Source organism: Hippoglossus hippoglossus, chromosome 17, assembly GCF_009819705.1.
Source record: "Hippoglossus hippoglossus isolate fHipHip1 chromosome 17, fHipHip1.pri, whole genome shotgun sequence".
NCBI lineage: Eukaryota > Metazoa > Chordata > Actinopteri > Pleuronectiformes > Pleuronectidae > Hippoglossus > Hippoglossus hippoglossus.
Window position 1 is genome coordinate 5,717,129 of NC_047167.1, and position 19,662 is coordinate 5,736,790.

At 43.3% G+C, this 19,662-nt stretch overlaps 1 protein-coding gene across 6 annotated transcripts in view; it reads left to right on the plus strand.

Annotated features, from left to right (window-relative positions):
• Positions 1-19,007, plus strand: part of slc6a9 (solute carrier family 6 member 9) — a 74,618-nt gene extending 55,611 nt beyond the window's left edge. For 3 of the 6 annotated variants that reach the window (XM_034612786.1, XM_034612784.1, XM_034612787.1), the window contains exons 3-14: positions 1,671-1,827; positions 5,059-5,190; positions 5,453-5,729; positions 10,238-10,370; positions 11,002-11,136; positions 11,237-11,340; positions 13,588-13,825; positions 14,514-14,648; positions 14,727-14,826; positions 15,960-16,060; positions 16,936-17,106; positions 17,954-18,214. In XM_034612786.1, coding sequence (XP_034468677.1) covers positions 1,671-1,827; positions 5,059-5,190; positions 5,453-5,729; positions 10,238-10,370; positions 11,002-11,136; positions 11,237-11,340; positions 13,588-13,825; positions 14,514-14,648; positions 14,727-14,826; positions 15,960-16,060; positions 16,936-17,106; positions 17,954-18,214 — 1,944 coding nt within the window. Of the gene's footprint in view, positions 1-1,667; positions 1,828-5,058; positions 5,191-5,452; positions 5,730-10,237; positions 10,371-11,001; positions 11,137-11,236; positions 11,341-13,587; positions 13,826-14,513; positions 14,649-14,726; positions 14,827-15,959; positions 16,061-16,935; positions 17,107-17,953 lie in introns of all 6 variants that reach the window. The other 3 variants (XM_034612785.1, XM_034612788.1, XM_034612783.1) reach the window with 3 other exon arrangements.
• The last annotated feature ends 655 nt before the right edge of the window (positions 19,008-19,662 follow it).

Sequence of the window (19,662 nt, forward strand, 5' to 3'; positions counted from 1 at the left end):
TTTACCATGTAGAAATCTAAGTGAAGTTAACAATCTGGGCTTCTTCTGCAAGACTGAGATCATCTGTGCACCTGAATATTTGGCCACTGAGGTCACAGGATAGAGGGAGCAAATACTGTTTGTATTTTTCAGACCATTTATCGTCATATTTTAATACAAGTTGATTTGACAGGCACCTAAGTCCTCCTGTAGCAGCCACAGGTTTTCTACCGACCTAAGCCATTTCACGGTTGCATTGTCCTGTCAAATAAAGACGAAAACGCCAAAAAAAAGACATGCACTGTTCACCGAATAATCACCGGAAATTCTCTGGATAGGCTGTATGTGAGAATGCAGAGTTTTGGACGCTGGCCCCCCAGGTAAACACAATGAGCTCAAGTGAGAACGCAGGAGGTCCTCTGCAGGATGCCCCACAACTGAGTGGCAGTGTTGATGACGTCTTAACATGCGACCGACACGAAACTGAAAAAAACAAAAAGATGACAAATATCTCTGGAAGAAAAAGTGGTACCATACATGCAGAAGATACAGACGAAGATGTCAAGAGAGTTTCGGTGATGAACGCCAACGCCGGCGTCGATGTGCTGTAAACAAAAACATGTGATATCTGCAGCAGAATGAATATGTCCTGCCTCCGCCTGCTCTCCAGAGATGTCGGTGTCTGAGTGGAGAATCTCCTGCCGAGTTGTGTGAAAGGAAAACTGTGGAGAAAGTTGGGCCCCAATTGTGCAAATATTCTCCAAAGCTCATGTCTGAAAATAACAACAAATCCTTACTAAAGATACACACCACCACCTCAAAAATTCTGCAGAGATTCACCTTATTTAAAATTACAATTAAAGTACTACAGATTACAACTTTAAAAAATGTAACTTCTTTCAAATTTAAATTAAGCTCTTCTGAATTTTTACATTACAAAAAAAGCTAAGATCATGAATTAATTTATTTGTCAATGGCTGATGAATTGATCTTTATTTACACTCCAACTACCTGAGGTCACATTTTACAAAAAAGAGCGTACAAATTATTATTTGCACTATTTATTTTTCTGCAAGAGCACGAGTGCCTTCATGTGCACCCACAAACACACCCACACACACTCAATCACACACACACACACACACACGGACAGACGGTCGGACACAGCTGAGGTTACGGAGGAGGTCAGGGGAGAGGGACCATCTGATGCCAGCAGATGGAGTGATGGAGGGAGCAGAGGAGAGGAGAGGCTGCAAATCAGGACGACAAGACCAAATGCTTATGGGCTGTTCTTAAGGCGCTGAATTCACTTTACATCGCGTCTGCTCCAGCGCGCCCACCTTATGCCAGACTTTGGGTGGAGGAGATCGTATTTTAACAAGAATATTCAATAACGGAGTGCGAGCAGTGCCACATGAATGATTCAACTCCACATGCGGCCCCCAAAGATGTTTTAATATTCACCGTTGTTTTCTTAATACTATATTTATAATCACGATAAATGAGGCCTCTGAAGAGACTCGTCTCCATCGGAACATCCGTCTCTGATTTTCGCTTGTTAATGAGGTGTGTTGTAACCTGCTTATAGTAGCTGGACCTTCTGCTGCTGCAGTACTATCTCAGGAACACACTCGCCTCCCTGCCACCTGAACTCACCCCTGTCGCTCTCTCTCTCCCTGTCTTTGTTGCAGAACGGAGCAGTTCCAGGCGAGCCTGTGAAGAAGGATGAAAACCTCCGGAGAGGCAACTGGGGCAACCAGATTGAGTTTGTCCTCACCAGCGTGGGCTATGCTGTGGGCCTGGGCAACGTCTGGAGGTTTCCATATCTCTGCTACAGAAATGGAGGCGGTATGTGTTTCCTCATAGAGCTTCGCTCCTTTCTCTTGGGCTGTTACTGATTTGATTTATTATTGCTGGCAGGTACATATACAAACTTACAACTTGCATAAAGGGAACATGAAGCAAAAAAAGAGATTGATTCTTTATAAAGCAAATCAACTGATGAGCAGGGAAAGGTGTGTACGTAATGTTTCACTCAAAACCCTGCACTCGCACTCAAGTGTCCGGCTTGTGCTTAGATTTGCTCTTCTTGTGCTTAAACTGTGCACGCCGATATTTTGTTGCTTGGACATTTTCCTGCGTCACAGCTGCAGCTCTTCTCCTCACTCTTCATACGCTGCTCCTGTGCTGTCAGATTTCCCCTCTGCTCTTGGATTTTCTTATCTCCAATTTTCTTTTTTTTGTGCAACAGGTTTGTGAAAATTACCCAATCAGGCCAGGTGTAATGTTGAAGTGAAATAGTCCCGTCCTCGTTGTGGATCTACTTCCTTGTGTCCCGTTGAGGTGGTTTAAACAGATTCATGCACCTCTGCCCTCCGCAGCTTTATTTCACACTCGGCTAACACCAGAGACAATCTTCATTTGTCAACCTGGCGTTCCGTTAGTTGGGCAATTTTCACAGACTTGTTTTGACATTTCAGACACGCATTGAAGTAGCATGAGTGCGAGAAGAGATGACGCTGCAGCGATCGAAATCTGTCCAAGCAACAAATTATGCAAGCGCACAGTTTGAGCACAAGCAGAATGGATCTAAGCACAAGCCGGAACTATTTCTTCTTTATTTATTTATTTTTGCTATTTTTGATGTCTTATGTACAGTATATATATATATTATATAGGAGGTACTTCAGCCAAAACTATAAGTTACACTTAAAAGCCCCATTAAGCAATATTTTAGGCATGACCACAGAATCAAATGTAAAGTACTGATGAATAAAGTTGACTTAAAATGGCTCTCACCCTAACCAGTTTGTAAAAACAAGTCTATAGAATATATAGGGAGAATATGCACTGTAGGAAATGGTGCACAGCTACAGTAGTTCTCCTGTTTTGCACCAGCTATTAATAAATTAACTACTAAATTGTGTACAAGTTCTAGCTTCTTTACACACTACAGACATACTGCATTAAAACTCGAGTGTTTGGGATGTGGTTGCTAGCTAATTCGAAGAGCACTCTATCTTGCAATGTTGGAGAAAGTGGAAAGAAATTCCTGTACCCACCCCCTTTAACAAATCTGCTCTAAAGGTTCATGGGCTCCTCCCTGGTCCTTACTCCACCCTTCCACCAAGTTTTAAGAAAATCAGTTCAGTATTTTGTAATCCTGCCAACAATCAAACAAACAGCATTGAAAACATAACTTCCTTATTGGTGGAGGTAACCACGATCAAAACAACCAAATACAACAGTTCCTTTGTAAATGTCAGTATATGGCTTTGATTTATTTATACATGCATACAGCAGGGATATGTGTGTTGCTGTATATAGACAGTTACCGGCACAATCCTCCTAATTGAGTCTTAATGTGTATTTTTGTGTTATAAAATAAAATATCTTCACAGTCTACATCATCAGACAGGCCAGATGTGTCAGCCATATTCCATTGTAAGTGCACTCAATGCAGCTGTCTGCACCAGCCACATAATAGCTCAGGCTTTATACATCCAGAGCCGCGCGTTCGGCAGGACGTTTAGTGAAACAGCATTATTGTTTATTGGGCTGTGAATGCTGTCAAAATGTGTCTGAGAGCATAGAATGGATCCAGCTGCTGTTGTGCTGCTTTCGCTGTGTAGTCGAGGCAAAAGAACAGGATGAGGCGAGACTGTATTCGTGCTCTGCTGCCGAGTCTTTCTGTTCCCGCGTCAAGTGCATCCGAAAAACTCCGGATTGAATTCTATGACTTAGTATCTCTTAGAGGAGCAAGGTTATCTCGCTCGATGACTCAGATCCGTCTTTGACATCTCTCTCACCTGGGTTTATGCTGCAGATATTTGGATCAGTGTTCCGCATGTAGCCGACCTGCAGTCCCTCACAAGGACTCAGTGTATGTGGGCTGCACGTGAACTCACACACAGCTGCAGGTTTTATGAAGGATCAGGAGAGCTGAGCTTTACCAGCAACGCAAACCCACACACACACACACACACACACACACACACACACGCACACGCACACAGTGATAAGGTTCTGATATTGTACAGTGTCAGCTGGTTGTGATGACCTAGTTCGCATACAGACAAACAAAAAAAATAACAGACATACGCACACACACACACACACACACCCACTACAGACATTCCCTATAGATGAATGTCTGGTTTCTGGTCCAGTCTGAACCACCAGAGAGTTTCTGCACCGGTGAACAGACTCAGCTGCACATTTAGTGACCTCTCTGCTCACTCAGGGGACGTTACTGTGACAGATGAGGTTTTTTCTATCTTTTTGTGTTTTTGAAATACCCCGATGACAGGCTAGATGACGTGTCACAGGTTTTATTTATGTAGTATTACTTTCTGAGGAAATCAGTTTTTGCATAATCTTGCTGACATACAACCTAGCCAACAAACTAGAATGGTATATACCCTTACCAAGGCCCAACAGTCCCCTAATGAAACCACATTTACATTCACAAGATTCAGATTTTTACTTGGATCAGCACCAAATTCCACACACTCATAAATATCAGTGCCCTTAGTAAGGAGTATTTAATTTCATCAAGATCCAGGAATATTCTTCTTTCTTATTCCCACAGAAATCAATGAAAATGTTGAAAAACTATTGAATGGGATTTACCTGACCCATACCACATCCTTACACCAAGTTACGTGGAAATCTGTCCAGTAGTTTTAGTGTAATCCTGCTTCTTGCGTTCTGTACAATATTATATGTACTGCACATATTTTGCAGATTTCTAAAGTGGTTATTGTCTTGCCTACATGTGATTTTATAACTTTATCATGTAGTTAGTGTGCAAATCTTTAGTTCTTCTTTTTCATGCTACCTGTAACTCTCATCTACCTTTAAACCAGTTATTATCCCTGCCAGACAACAGCAGGAGATAAATGGCATCGTTTCTACCTGCTTGGCTGATGTGTTTGTCTGTGGACTCACAGGAAATGCCCACACGTCAACCTTAATGAAGCACTCACATTATGCAGATTGGGAAGCTTAGTATATTATGTGCAGCTTCTCATAATAAGAGAGTGACTGAGTTTTTGTCCTGTTGTTTCACCCCTCCAGGTGCCTTCATGCTGCCGTACATCATCATGCTGGTGTTCTGCGGCATTCCTCTCTTCTTCCTCGAGCTGTCCTTCGGTCAGTTCGCCAGCCAGGGATGTCTGGGAGTCTGGAGGATCAGCCCCATGTTCAAAGGTTAGTGTTGATTGATGGCCGAGGATAAGTTAAGGCCAATGTGTGTGTGTGTGTGTGTGCGTGTGCGTGTGCGTGTTGAGAGTGTAGCACATTGATTCTGCTGATTTCTGTTAACTAGTAGATCATGTGCATCATAAGAAGGTTGAGGTAAAGGTGAGAGGTTGTATTATCATAACAGATTATAGCTGCTTGTTTTCATGTCACCTTGAATAGAAGTGATGTTCCTCCATTTTTCTCTCATCCCTTCTTCTTTTCCCTTCAGGTGTCGGTTACGGCATGATGGTGGTGTCCACATACATCGGCATCTACTACAACGTGGTCATCTGTATCGCATTTTACTACTTTTTCATGTCCATGACCAACCTGCTGCCATGGACCTACTGCAACAACCCCTGGAACACGGCGGACTGCACCGGGGTGCTGGGCAGTGGGTACCCGCTCAACAGCAGCCTGGTCAATGCCACCACCAGCCTGGTGGCGGGGGTGACCGAGGTGGTCAACCGCACCAAGAGGACAAGCCCCAGTGAGGAGTACTGGAAGTAAGTACTGGCTGTACCAAGGACATTGTGACTTGTACTATTAGAACACTGAAGCAATATATATTAGTTGTGTTTGTTAGTGACCTCAGTCAGACCTGGTATTAACATCCTTCCTGGGTGCTCCGATCACAAATGGTCAGCGTTAAGTTCAGGTCTGAACGCACCCAAATGCGTCCTGAACGCGTCCTGAGATCCGATCACTCAGACCACATTTACAGGCGGTCTGGGACGCATTTAGCCACATTCTTCCTGTTGTGTGAACGCAAATGTGGGCCACATGGAAAAGGACCGTCCAGTCAGCTTCATGTCCTCTGACCCGCTACATCTTCACAAAGAGGCAAACATATTTTGACACTTCTCAGTGCCCAAATGTGGTTATCAACACTGACCACCACCTAATGATTTCCTGAATGCAATCTGTTTTTCATTGTAGGTCTGTACACAGCTCATAGATGCATTCAGCCCCTTCTGTCTCTGCTCACTCTCTCTCTCCCGCTCTTTTGCTGTTTCTCGTAGAGTAACAGTAAAAAGTAAAGTAAACTTGTAACAGTAATGTAAACTTGACACTGGTGAGATACTCAATCCGGTGCTCGAGTGGTGAAACATTGGTGAAACATTCAATTATTGCACCAAAAAATATAGCAGCATTTTGGAAGATATGAGTTTATGGGAGCTGAATATATGTCTCTGCCTGTGTGTGTGTTCAGCAGATGAACAATCATCAGACCAGCATATTTGTATTGTTATAGGGAACTGTGTAGTCTTATGGCCTGTGGCAAATAGCTCTTGGTGAGTCTGTCAGTCTTGCGCCGCATGCTGCAGTAGAGTTTGCCAGAGGGCAGAGGGTGAAACAGTCCATGGTCTGGGTGGGTTGAGTCTCTGACTGTCTTGGTGGTTCTGCTAAAGCAGCGTGTCCGGAGTGGATCCTATATAGATGGGAGGGGGGTTCTGATGATTTTCTCTGCCGTCCTCACCACTCTCTGGAGGGACTTCTGATCCGAGTCGGAGCAGCTGTCAAACCAGACTGAGAGGCTGCTGGTCAGGATGCTCTCTATAGGGCCTCTGTAGAAAGTTGTGAGGGAAGTGAAGTGAAGACGCTGTTGTGCCCTCTTGAAAAGGGAAGTTGTGCTTGTAGTCCATGTCAGGTCATCCGTGATGTGCACCCCCAGGAACTTGGTGCTTCTCACTGATTCCACAGCATTGCCATGAATCTTAAGTGGAGTATGTATCATGTGCTTCCTCCTGAATTCAACAGTGATCTCCTTCATCTTGTTGACATTCAGTGACAGGTTAGTGTTGTCACACCAGACCTACGAGTTGGTTCACTTCCTCTCTGTAGGCTGAGTCGTCGTCGTTGCTGATGAAGCCCACCACTGTTGTGTCATCTTGCGAACTTGATGATGTGATTCAAATTGTTCTTGGCACGACAGTTGCGGGTCATCAAGGTGAACAACAGAGGGCTCAGAACACAACCCTGGGGGACCCCAGTGTTCAGGATGATGGTCTCAGAGGTGTTTTTTCCAACTCGTACTGTCTGGAGTCTGTCTGTGAGGAAATCCAATCGGACACATCTGTAAACTCAGACTGGGTAAAAACAACATAATCTGACCTTCATGAACAAAAATGACATATTGTGTAATGTGTACATTTGCATAAAATGTAACTCCCAAAGCCAAAATTAAAGCAAATAATCCAAAGAACATAATTTTCATAGTTTCTAGTATTTGTGTGCATTTAGTTTTTCCCAGGTTATGCAACTAACCTCATTGGACTGTCCTGTCGGCCTTTCCTACGAAACCCCGGTCAAAACAGACCCTGCAGATAAGCTTTCCTCAAACATGACCCGTGTTTGCAGAAAGCATTTAAATATTTGGACTAGATTTGACTGAAAGCGCAGCAGCTTTTGAGCAATCTGCAGCGACAGCCAGCCTCACCGCAGTTTAGACTCAACTAAATAACATCACGCACTCACAAAACAAATTATGACTCACGTCCATTACGTCCGCCAGTTTTGAAATAGTTGAAATAGTACATAATAATGTATGATGCAACCGTATACAATTTTGTTTGTTTGGGGAGAGAGAGAGAGAGAGAGAGAGAGAGAGAGAGAGAGAGAGAGAGAGAGAGAGAGAGAGAGAGAGACCAGTAACAGTTGTGTAACTGTTACATTTAAGCTCTATCAGAGACAACATTGTGTTGGGCCAGTTGTTATGCTTTACAATTACCCATGAATCTTCAGCCCAGTACAAACTGCTTCACCTGTACCTGTTGGGTTAGATTTTTTTATGTCAATCCAAAAATGTCTACTCTTTCGATAGTAGTCAGGGTCTCTTTTCCTTTATATACACATTTTCATTACATATGTATATACAGTTGCAAACAGAAATATTCAACCCCCCAAAGATTTTAAGGATTTATCAATTAAAGTTTTTTCAAAGAGCAAGATTCTGCTTCGGACGACTTCTTTATGAGTTGAGTGATACATAAAATCAACACAGAAAATGCATGATGTAGTATTTGTGTGTAACAGTATGTTTTGTTAAGATAGCCATGTCACAATTATTCAACCCCTATATAATATTGTTGTTTTTAAAGCTGTCTGACAGTTTTTATGGCCTAAAGTGGAGTTGAAACATAATTAAGCCTTTGGGAACTCTATAGTGATCCGTCATTTGCTTCAGCTGTGATGCATATATAAACCCCACCCATGAAGGTATTCAAGGTGAGTTGCAATCATGGGAAAGACAAAGGAGCTTCCACAAAAGCTGAGAGAGGAGATTATTTCCTCACACCTGAAGGGCCTTGGGTATAAGAAGATTTCCAAAAAATGTAATATTCCAAGAGACACCATTGGGAGCATTATAAGGAAGTTTAAAGCTTATGGAACAGCTGCAAACCTGCCTGGCCGGGGAAGAAAGCCCAACATTTCATCAAGGGCCCTTAGCAACTTAGTCAGAACAACTAAGAGAAACCCCCGTGTGACTGCAAGACACCTACAGGATGACCTGATGAAGGCTGGTACATGTGCTTCAGTGGCAACTATAAGACGTGCACTGAATAAACAAGGACTTCATGGCCGGACTCCAAGACGCACTCCACTCTTGACCACAAGGAACATCAAAAGTCGACTAGTATATGCCAGGAGGAATTTGGATAAGACTACAGAGTTTTGGGTGACAGTTCTATGGACTGATGAAACCAAACTGGAACTGTTTGGACATATGGACCAGCGGTATGTCTGGCGTGCGAAAGGCCAGGCTTATGACCAGAAGAATACCATCCCCACGGTCAAGCATGGAGGTGGGTCATTGATGATGTGGGGCTGTTTTTCTGCGGCACGAACTGGCAATCTTGATCGTGTACCTGGCATCATGGATTCCCAGAAATACCAGACCATTTTAAAGAGGAATGTGATGCCTTCTGTTGACAAATTAAACCTTGGTGATCATTGAACTTTCCAGACAATGACAAGACAATGATCCCAAGCACAACCTCCAAGTCAACCAAAGCTTGGTTCAGAAAAAGATCCTGGAACGTCCTGGAGTGGCCTTCTCAATCACCAGATTTAAATCCGATTGAAAATCTTTGGTGGGATTTAAAGAAGGCAGTTGCAGCACGGAAGCCATCAAACATCACTGAGCTAGAGGCTTTTGCACGTGAAGAATGGGCAACGATTCCGATCAACCTAATTGTACCTGTCCTTCTTCATGCCCTGTGTGACACACTGGGCATGGACACAGCAAAAAAAATGGACAAAGCACATTTGAAGGTCAGGACAAATCTGATGTCCCGACACTGCTGTGTGTCTCTGGCACTTTGCACAGTTCATCGGACATTCCTGACGCGGTGGATTTAACAGTTTTAGTCCATCAGGCATTTACACCACTAAAACCCTCACATTTTTGCTGCTCTAAACCCAACTATATAAAACTCCTATAAAATGAGTAGATCTTTTACAATTACCCACATTGTTGAATGATATATTCAATTCTTATTGTGTTTGCACTGACATTGCAAAAACACGTCGAGAAAAATAGCTGAGGCAGATATAAAGATGTGTTGGTGGTTTTAGTAATTATCCTCACTGCATGCATATCACGTATAATGTTTTTCAGTGTCACTTTCCAGAAGTCACTTTTTCATAGCAACACAGGCCACATAAAAGCCATTGAATAACTTTACACCGAATGTGTTTGGTCACTTCTGAAACACCTGCAACACTTTTATTGCCTCAAGCAAAGACAAATATCAGGGGAAAGGCAGAGTCGTTGCCAGTAATGAAAATTCCAAGGCCCGGAGGCCCTCCTTGAAGTATTATATGTTTCTGCTGGAGAATGAAATGTTTGCAACACCGAGTGGAGTGAAAAGTGTAAAGCTAGACTTCTTTTTTAGCGTTTGTTTTCTTAAAATTTCCCTCTCGTTGAAATAGAAAACGTAAGCCTTGTTAATACAAAATATTTAAATATCTATAGTGTCTATAATATCTAATGTATGTTTCTGTCTCTCAGACACTATGTGTTGAACATCTCTGATGGTATTGGAAACTTTGGAGAGGTCCGTCTCCCCATCCTGGGCTGTCTGGCATTGTCCTGGTTTGTCGTCTTTCTGTGTCTCATCAGGGGTGTTAAATCCTCTGGAAAGGTCAGCGTCTCACACACACAAACACACACACAAACACACACACACACTATCCCTGTGAGGCCAACCTAGCCCCTTACCCCACCTTTACCCTCATGATTTAATGCCTTACCTGAACCCAAACCTCAGTGCCCATCGGCTACTGTCTGTCAACGAATTGGCCTCTTGGGGCATCGGCCAATATTTTTCAGCTTCCGGTGTAGATATCGATTGTGTTTGTTGTTGACTGTTTTTCTTTTGTCAAACGAGTTGAGTGTTTCTCCACACAAAACACAAACAGTGATACTTTTTGTAGGAGTTTTGGGTCCAGACAACATTTCTCTATTAAGAACTATCTACACATGAATTTCCCTCACCTACATATTCTACATATTCACATGCAGAATCTGTTTATAGTGATTACGTTAACCCAAGTGTCCCTTGAACCCAAAAACCAAGTCTTTGTCCTCAAAAAGCAGTTTTGACCCATGGGCCCCCCCCCCCACACACACACACATATATATATATATATATATATATATATATATTTGGACATTTATAACTTTGTTGTCCCTTTGGTATTTTTTGTTGTCACAAATTCCAATCGACTTCACCACCTTGTCTTGGGGCTGTGTGTGTTTGTGTGCGTATCCAGGTGGTGTACTTCACAGCCACATTCCCCTATTTGGTTTTGACCATCCTGTTCATCCGTGGCATCACCCTGGATGGAGCCGTCAACGGCATCAAGTACTACCTGACTCCGCAGTGGCACAAGGTTCTTGACGCAAAGGTAACACTCACAGAGACACAGGGATAAATCAACTGGAAGTAGAAACTGCTCTTTCTCCAACTTTGCACAACCTTTGACTGTGTGTGGGTTTGTTTTGCAGGTGTGGGGAGATGCTGCCTCACAGATCTTCTACTCTCTGGGCTGTGCCTGGGGTGGGCTCATTACCATGGCTTCTTACAACAAGTTCCACAACAACTGCTACAGGTTGGTACAGACTTATTGAACAGCATCTTTGTAAATACCTATTTGCTTTCTTGCAGAGCTAGATGAGAAGATAGATATCAGTCTCGTGTTTTTATGGTAAAGCTAGATTAATGTGTTAGCCGACTTAGCTTATAAGTTCCGTAAAGAGTGGAAACAGCTATCCTGGCTTTGTCTGAATGTTAACAAATCAGCTTATCAGCACCTCTAACGCTCATTAAGTGACATGATATAGCTGGATTGTTAAATTCTTACAAATATCAAATGTTTTAGATTTTGAAAGGCATTTTGAGATTTCCACAGTGTCATTCTCAAACTAAAACTCAGCATTAAAACTGTGGTGGTCCGATTCACTGTGCCAGTGTCTGGCTGCTGTCGCCTGTGTGAATACGACTGAGCTCATTTTGCATCAGGCTCTGTTTGAGAAGCAGTGTCTCAGCAACAGACCGGCATCTCATTATTTCCACTAATCATAGAGACTAGATGTGGGTAGTGAGGAGGCGTCGGAGGTGAGGAGAGGTGAGTTAGGAGGAGGAAGAGGGATACAATTAACAATATTGAGAATCGACTAGAAGCTCGAGTGAAAAGACAAGCGGAGAGAAGTTGTTGAAAGGTGTGCTGGCTGTATGGCCACCCCCCCCCCCCCCCCCCCCCCCCCCAATGAGTCAGGGTGCGAGAGTGATGGAGAAAGTGACCGGAGAAGGATAAAATACTCAGGAGCCAACTTCAAGGCTACAGGTCTGAAACGAGAAGAGATGGGGAGGGAGAATGTGAGATAAGGTGGGACAGGAGGAGGGACAGAGATAGTATATATTTGGACGCGTGTTAAGAGGCTGGTCGCCCTGAACGGACAGGAAGCCAAGGAGAAGGTTGAGACAGAGTAAAGGGGGAAAGCGAGGAGATAAGGAGACGAGGAGTTGTCATTTACTCTCCTGAGCTCGTCCACACATCATGCTGACAGAGTGAGGGAGGGTGTTGAGGGGTGGGGGGGGGGGGGTCGAAGATATAATTTGTTCCTCTGCCAGGAGCTTGGGGTTTTTGCTATCTGCGCACACAGCTGCACGGCGGCCTAATCAGCTCGCGGGCTCCACAGCTCCGTCCCCGCGGCGTCGCTCTGTGCACTCCTGCAACACCACCGGTTGGTGCATATGCAGAAGTGCACGTCAGGGGTCAGGAGACGGGGCAGGAGAGCGAGGAGGGGGACTGGCAGGAAAGTTATCAGAGTCGTCCTCCGTGATCAGGTCTGATGGGAAATATGAGGAGACGAAACAAGCGTAGCCGCATGGTTCCCCTGTTAGATGTGAACAAAGTCCAAGTGAGAGTTAGAGACAGAGTAAAGATGAGAGGTGCTCTAAACACATCCTCCCGCTGAAACAGGTGCAGCCCAGAACAAGGACAACACATTCCAAAAAATATATAGAAGGTGTATATAGAAAAATGCTGCATCGCTATTGAAAATGAAAAAGCTTTTTGTTCCAATTTCCGTGCTTCCTACACAGAACTCACAGCAATTCTCTGGCACTTTACAGACCTTGGGTACATTAGTCACCTTTTAAAGGAATATTTCATGGATTTACACAATGCAAGATATCAAACATCTCCAACTTTGGTTGTCATTTACACAGAAATTAAAAGGTCAACTGACTATTTCATATATTTAATTTCATAAACAATTATTTACCATAACATACTGTAGATACACTGTATGCATGAATGTGTGTGTGTGTGTGTGTGTGTGTGTGTGTGTGTGTGTGTGTGTGTGTGTGTGTGTGTGTGTGTGTGTGTGTGTGTGTGTGTGTGTGTGTGTGACGGGCAAAACTACTGTAAAGAGCTTTGAGTGGTCATCAGGAAAAGTGCTATTTAAAGACCAGTTACTGTGTTGATGTGCTGAAAACCAAAACTGACTCTGAAGAACAATTTCACCGATTCATCTACACAAGTGATTTTGTATGAAGATGCAAAACGTATCAGACGTTATTAGTTTGATAAATTCTTAAAGGTTCAACATTATTCTTGAAATTTCAACTTTATTCTCAATATGCAACTAAAACAGATCTGATTTAATTCGATGTTTCACTTTTTTCCTTGACATTTTGACTTTATTCTCGTAATGCAAGATAGAAAAAATTCTCCTCTTCTCGTGTGTTTCTTATGTCTTATGTCTCTCGCCTGTTATAAACACACCCCACTGTGTTTTGAAGACGTATGATTACCACTCACCATGTTTCTTTGTCTCTTTGCCACACACAGAGACAGCATCATCATCAGCATAACCAACTGTGCCACCAGTGTGTACGCCGGCTTTGTCATTTTCTCCATCCTGGGCTTCATGGCGCACCACCTGAACGTCCCCGTGTCCGAGGTGGCTGACCACGGCCCAGGCCTGGCCTTTGTGGCCTACCCAGAAGCCCTCACTCTGCTCCCCATCTCACCGCTCTGGTCGCTGCTCTTCTTCTTCATGCTCATCCTCCTGGGACTGGGGACTCAGGTGAGTTATTTCATTTCAGTTTATTTTATTAAAAAAAATTATTTTATTTTTTATTTATTTGTTATTTCCTGTTAGTAAGTGATGATTAAATGTTGTCTCTGTATGAACTGAAAACATCTTTTCTTAGGACGTGTCATTCTCTTTTGGAAACTTTATTATAACTTTCAGAGCACAGATTACAGCACATAGTACTCTACATTTAATGCGTATCTTTTGTTGAAAATACAGTTGTTGTTTTTTTAAAGCGCAGAGTGTAAGTGGAGTGGGATTTTCTCTGCACCTTGCTCCTGTCCTAATTTGACCCTGTGACATATTCCTTTAGGGTCAAGGAATAGTGAAATAGTAAAATGATTTTGACTTTCCCGAACGCACCCTGTGTCTCAGTGTGCCTTCATAGTCAGAAGGTGTTTTAACATATTTGCTCTTGGTCATGCTACAAAAGTTAATTTTTTTATGTTACAAAGTGAATATCCTCAGATGACACGTGCAGAATATTGGCTTTTTTCAGATTAAAATCCTCTTCCCTCAATAATGTTATCAGCTCTGTAATGAGTGTGTAAAAGTTGATTTCACAGAAAACAACACCTCAAGTCTAAAATATTCTTTTATGTGGTTCCTCTGTTCTCGTCATGTAGGGAATTTTGAGCTCTCATGTTAAACCATACCTTTTTCACCCCTGTTCTCTCAGTTCTGTCTGCTGGAGACCCTGGTGACGGCCATCGTCGACGAGATCGGCACCGACTGGATCATAAGAAACAAGACTGTGGTCACGCTGTCAGTGGCCATAGTTGGATTCTTACTGGGAGTGCCACTAACAACACAGGTAAGTCCCACTCACACTGAATCCAGCTCGTGTTCATTTCCTAGAGATGCACTTTTAACTCTTGTTTTCCGTGTGCAGGCAGGAATCTACTGGCTGCTACTGATGGACAACTACGCTGCCAGTTTCTCTCTGGTCATCATCTCCTGCATCATGTGCATCTGTGTCATGTATATTTATGGTGAGGAGGGAAACAGACTGGGTATAGGGTTTTGTTGTGTGCAGGGGCAGATCTGGGGGTGGATCCAGGGGGGCACTGGCCCAAGCTGAAATCTGATTTGGCCCCTGAATTGCACCTGTCTTTGAAAAACTACTCACTTACTGTCAATAAATATGACAATTCACATGCATGTTTATTAGACAAATTATTGGCCCCTCTATGTAAATTGTGGCCCCTCTATGGCCCCTAATTTAGAAAAATCCTAGATCTGCCACTGGTTTTGTCTGTTTTCAATAACAAAAACATACTAACATTATTGTAAAAAAAAAACATAAAAATACATGAGGCCCAGTAGTTTTTAATTCTCTTATCTCTGTGGATAGGGGTTCATACCTTGACATGATGACCCCGTACAGAGAAATAGTGTCAGCTGTCAGAACATCAGCAGTAAATGTCAGTGTGTCTTAGTCGAGCAAGAATGAAATTCTCCGACACCTCGTCAGTACATGAATTCTACAAATTATTCATTGACGCTGCCTTGTTAACTCACCATTACACACCCACAGTCATTGTGCCACAGGCAGATGTACTGATTCTTAGAGGCCTAAGGACATGTATTCAGTATGCAAGATTAGACAGAAACCTTTTTTCTTCTCGTGCGTCTCCTTTTCCTTTTGTACCTAGGATTTACCGACTGATATCATGAGCTACTTTTATCTTGGAAAAAACACATCTTAGATTTATTTTAAACTTCCCTTCTTTTCATTTTTCACAAGTCCGGCCGACAGTTGTTCATTTTGTGAGCTATAGGCGTCACCGACCAGCCTGCTCACTGTGACTGCAGCTGATGACTGACAAGACCTTCCTGACGAGCCATTATGCAGATTAGAAATTCATGTGTGATATAGTGAAGCGCTGAGGGGATGTCACCGTAGAATCATTGTTTTGCGCAATTCCATCCAACAATTTTTTCGAAAAAACTGAGGGTAGTGTTAAAAGAACAGTACAGACCATACACACACTTTCCCTACTCGTTCCTTTGATCACATGCTATGTGTATGTATTGAATATCATTATTAAAGTGTAAAATCAGCACTTAATTGATGTTCACCATGGATATAGGTGGATGACATTTTTTTTGTTTTTCACCGCAGGTCACAGGAACTATTTCAGAGATGTTGAAATGATGCTGGGTTTCCCTCCTCCTCTCTTCTTCAGAGTCTGCTGGAGATTCATCTCCCCCTTCATCATCTCTGTATGTCAACACACACACACACACACACACACACACACAGCAAACACACTCTGATCTGGGCCCACAGTCACAGTGATTGAACCTGTTTCAGTCACATAAGCTACATTGTTTCCCCTTGGAATAGATTGGGACGTTGTTGCAGGACGGACACCACGTACTGGTTTTAAAGGAGTGCGAGGTTCTAAACTTTGGCTGAGTTGCTGACACATTGTTCGGGACGTGGCCTATATTTCAGCTGCCGTCACCACTAATCTGTTTGGCTGCTGTTTGGCCTTGTTTCCAATATAAACCTCTAAAAGCAAATCTTTCTGACTGGGAAATGGACACATGCAGCCGCTATCAATGGTATTTCCCAAGCAGGCGCATTAGTCCACTAAGCTGCTGGGCAAACCAAGAAATTCATTGTTGTGGATTACTGGTCAGACTTCAGGCACTTTTGTTCTCTCTTTCATTTCACCACACAGATTAATGCCCTGCTCTCCAGGGCCTCTGCTAGAACTGTGACCAAACTGCTGCTGGCTACACTCAGGATTTATAATTATATTTATCTGCTACTTGTAAATAAAAGCAAGTATGTAATGTGTTGCTGGCTTCTGATATTTGACCTGTAGAGACTAAAGTTTCCTGTGAAAACATCATCAGTTGTACAGGAACTTTTTACTTTGAGAGTAGCAACAACATTCATTTTGTACACAAACTGTGAATAGGATGGGGCCACATGCTGAATTGTTGCTATCTTTATTGATATTTCTATGCATTTGCCAAAAACTGTTTACAGATGATCAATTTAAATATCCATGTATTTTGCAAGATGTTTTGAATTCATCACCGTCTCCTCTGCTCAGTCTCTCTCTCTCTCTCCTCTGCTCTTGTAGTTCATCCTGATCTTCACAGTGATTCAGTACAAACCCATCACCTACAACAACTACGTGTACCCCAGCTGGTCCCTGGCTATTGGCTTCTGCATGGCTATGTCCTCGGTGATCTGCATTCCCGTCTACGCCCTCTACAAGATCTCCAGGTCCCCAGGAGCCACCTTCAGAGAGGTACCGCCCCCTTCCACTCAATGTCCAATCAGGGAGTTGCCTGAGCAGTCCTCACTTTGATAAACATATCAATCCTTTGACTGATGATTAGCTGGACAATATGTTGTCAAGTGATGCAAGCAGCAGGATGGCTACACTGATATGTCTATGAATTTAAATCCAACTGTATAGTATATAAATATATATACCCAAATATGCATAAACAGAGTGCAGAGTCAACATTTTACTGATTTATTTATTTAAATTTGTATATTAAATATGACGCAAATCCATGATCACATGGTGTGGAGCACAAATAGAACAATGGCACACAGCAAGGCTGAACAAATTGGATGGGGGGGCAAGGACGAACCCTTTAACTTGAAGTGTGGATCCGGGAAAAGGGGCCGAACCATTATTTCTCTTTAACTTAGCATTTTTTTCCCAGGGAATAATTCATAGGTGTTGATGAATAAAAATCTGACATATTTATGGAACAGATATCTACGAGTGTGTGAAAGTTGTTGCGGCCTGATTGAATTTAAGGGGACTATTGGGGCTTGGAGGAGGTGTGTGTTGAATTTTCACTAAACGCTGAAATAAGACAAACTACTGTATGAGCATGAGGAGTGAAAGATAAAAGCCGATGAAATGTCAGTTAATGAACGCAGCTTTAACTATTGACATTGTCAAGTTGTTTTTGGAGCTGGTGTTTGATATGCTGAACACTGTACTTCTAACTCAGTCCTGAGTTGATTTGATTCATCTTTCGTCTGGAATTTTATCATCATCTAAATGACTCCCCAAAGTTTCTCTTCATATTGAAGCTTCTCCAAATGACGTGTTCCTCTTTGTCTCTCTGTCTCAGCGGTTGAAGTTCGCGTGCCGAGCAGATCCATCTTGGGGCCCCGCCCTGCAGGAGCACCGGACAGGCCGCTACGCTCCCATGGCCTCTGAAGACACCGTGGATTCCCGTCCCCTCAAGGAGAAGGAAGAGCTGAAGGAGGAGCAGAAAGAGGAGTTGAAGGAAAAGGAGGAGGAGACGGAGAGGAGAGATGACATCAGTCTCACCATTCAGGGGAGCAACGGCTCCACCAACACACACAACAACCCCAACCCCAGTGCATAGACGGCACCCCCCCCCCCCCCCCCCCCCCCCCCGACTCTGTCGGCGCCCCTCCTCCTTCTCTTCCTCCATTTTTCCTTCCTTCTCCTCCAACCTCACCCCACTTTCCCACAGTCCTCTGTGGGGGAGATCCCATTCGCTGGAGACCTTTACATATTGTAAGGGCTTATTATTTCAATCCTAACCTCTTCTATATCTATCTGTGTGTCGTCTCGAGATAAGCAAAGAACAAAAAAACGAAAGGGAGAAAAAATTGGGTCATCATCCAAAAGATTAGTGTGTGTGTAAGTGTGAGTTTAGAGTTTGCGTGTGTGTGTGCGTGCGTCGTTTGTGTGTGTGTGTTAATTTGTCCGACATAAATTGATAATGCAGTTTGTTTTCTCCCATGTATATGTCACCTGCATATGCAGTTGGAGGTACAGTAGATTGTGACGCTGCATGTGTTTGTCGTGTGCATGCAGCAACATAGAGACACACACTGTTCTCCTTTATTCAGTTAGTCAGGTCTGTTTGTCGGGGATCGTGACGTTCGAGCGGCGGGGATTTGACGGCTGGAGACCTTGTCGTGGTGCTGTAACGTAGCGGAGGAGGGTGAACTGTGCCTGCACTGGCCATTTATAGTGTGATGATGCTGAGGGATGGAAGCAGTCTCAACTTCATGGCCAGAAATGAGACGGAAACACTCGTTCACACACTCTCACACTATTGTACATTTTACAGCACACAGTGACCTCAACCATAGTTGATCTCTGCTTGAGACTAAGCCTGTTTTTTTTTTTTTATGCTGCTTCTTCTTCAAAAATAAGTTCTGCAGAGAAAAAATGTTTTAACACCCGAGACGGAGACTGACACTTAGGGCTGTTATTCCGTGGAAATTTCCTCCATTTTTAACTTTATCTTTTTACTAAAGCTGCTTAAAGGTTGAGAACTCAGAGAAACGTCAGTGAACTTTAACTGTATTGTGACTCTTTCACACACACACACACACACACACACACACACACACACACACACACACACACACACACGTACACGGAACATATTTGTTCCCAGTTTTTTGTCAGAAGGGATCCCATGGCCATTTCTCAGGGTCCACGCGAAGTTAAACTTAATGGTTTGTAGTCGCTCCTCACCTTTGGAAACCGTGTCTCCACTAAGGTGGCCTGTTAAGACACACCTCACTGTCTGAAAATCCCAACACACACATACACAAAATAGGTGGATGCAACTCTAAATCGAGAAGTGCCATCTCATCTTGAAGTCTTCCAGGCATTCCTTTTTTGGATGAAATGCATCTTGGGATGTGGCCTGTGACGGAGGAACTCGGGCTGGACGAGGTAGCCGGTGAGAGGAATCATAGGTGTGTTGGAGTGTGTGTCTCCCGTGGGTCGTAGCAATCCGCCCCCATTCAGGCATGTTACCAAAAACATAACCTACATGTTACCTGAGTC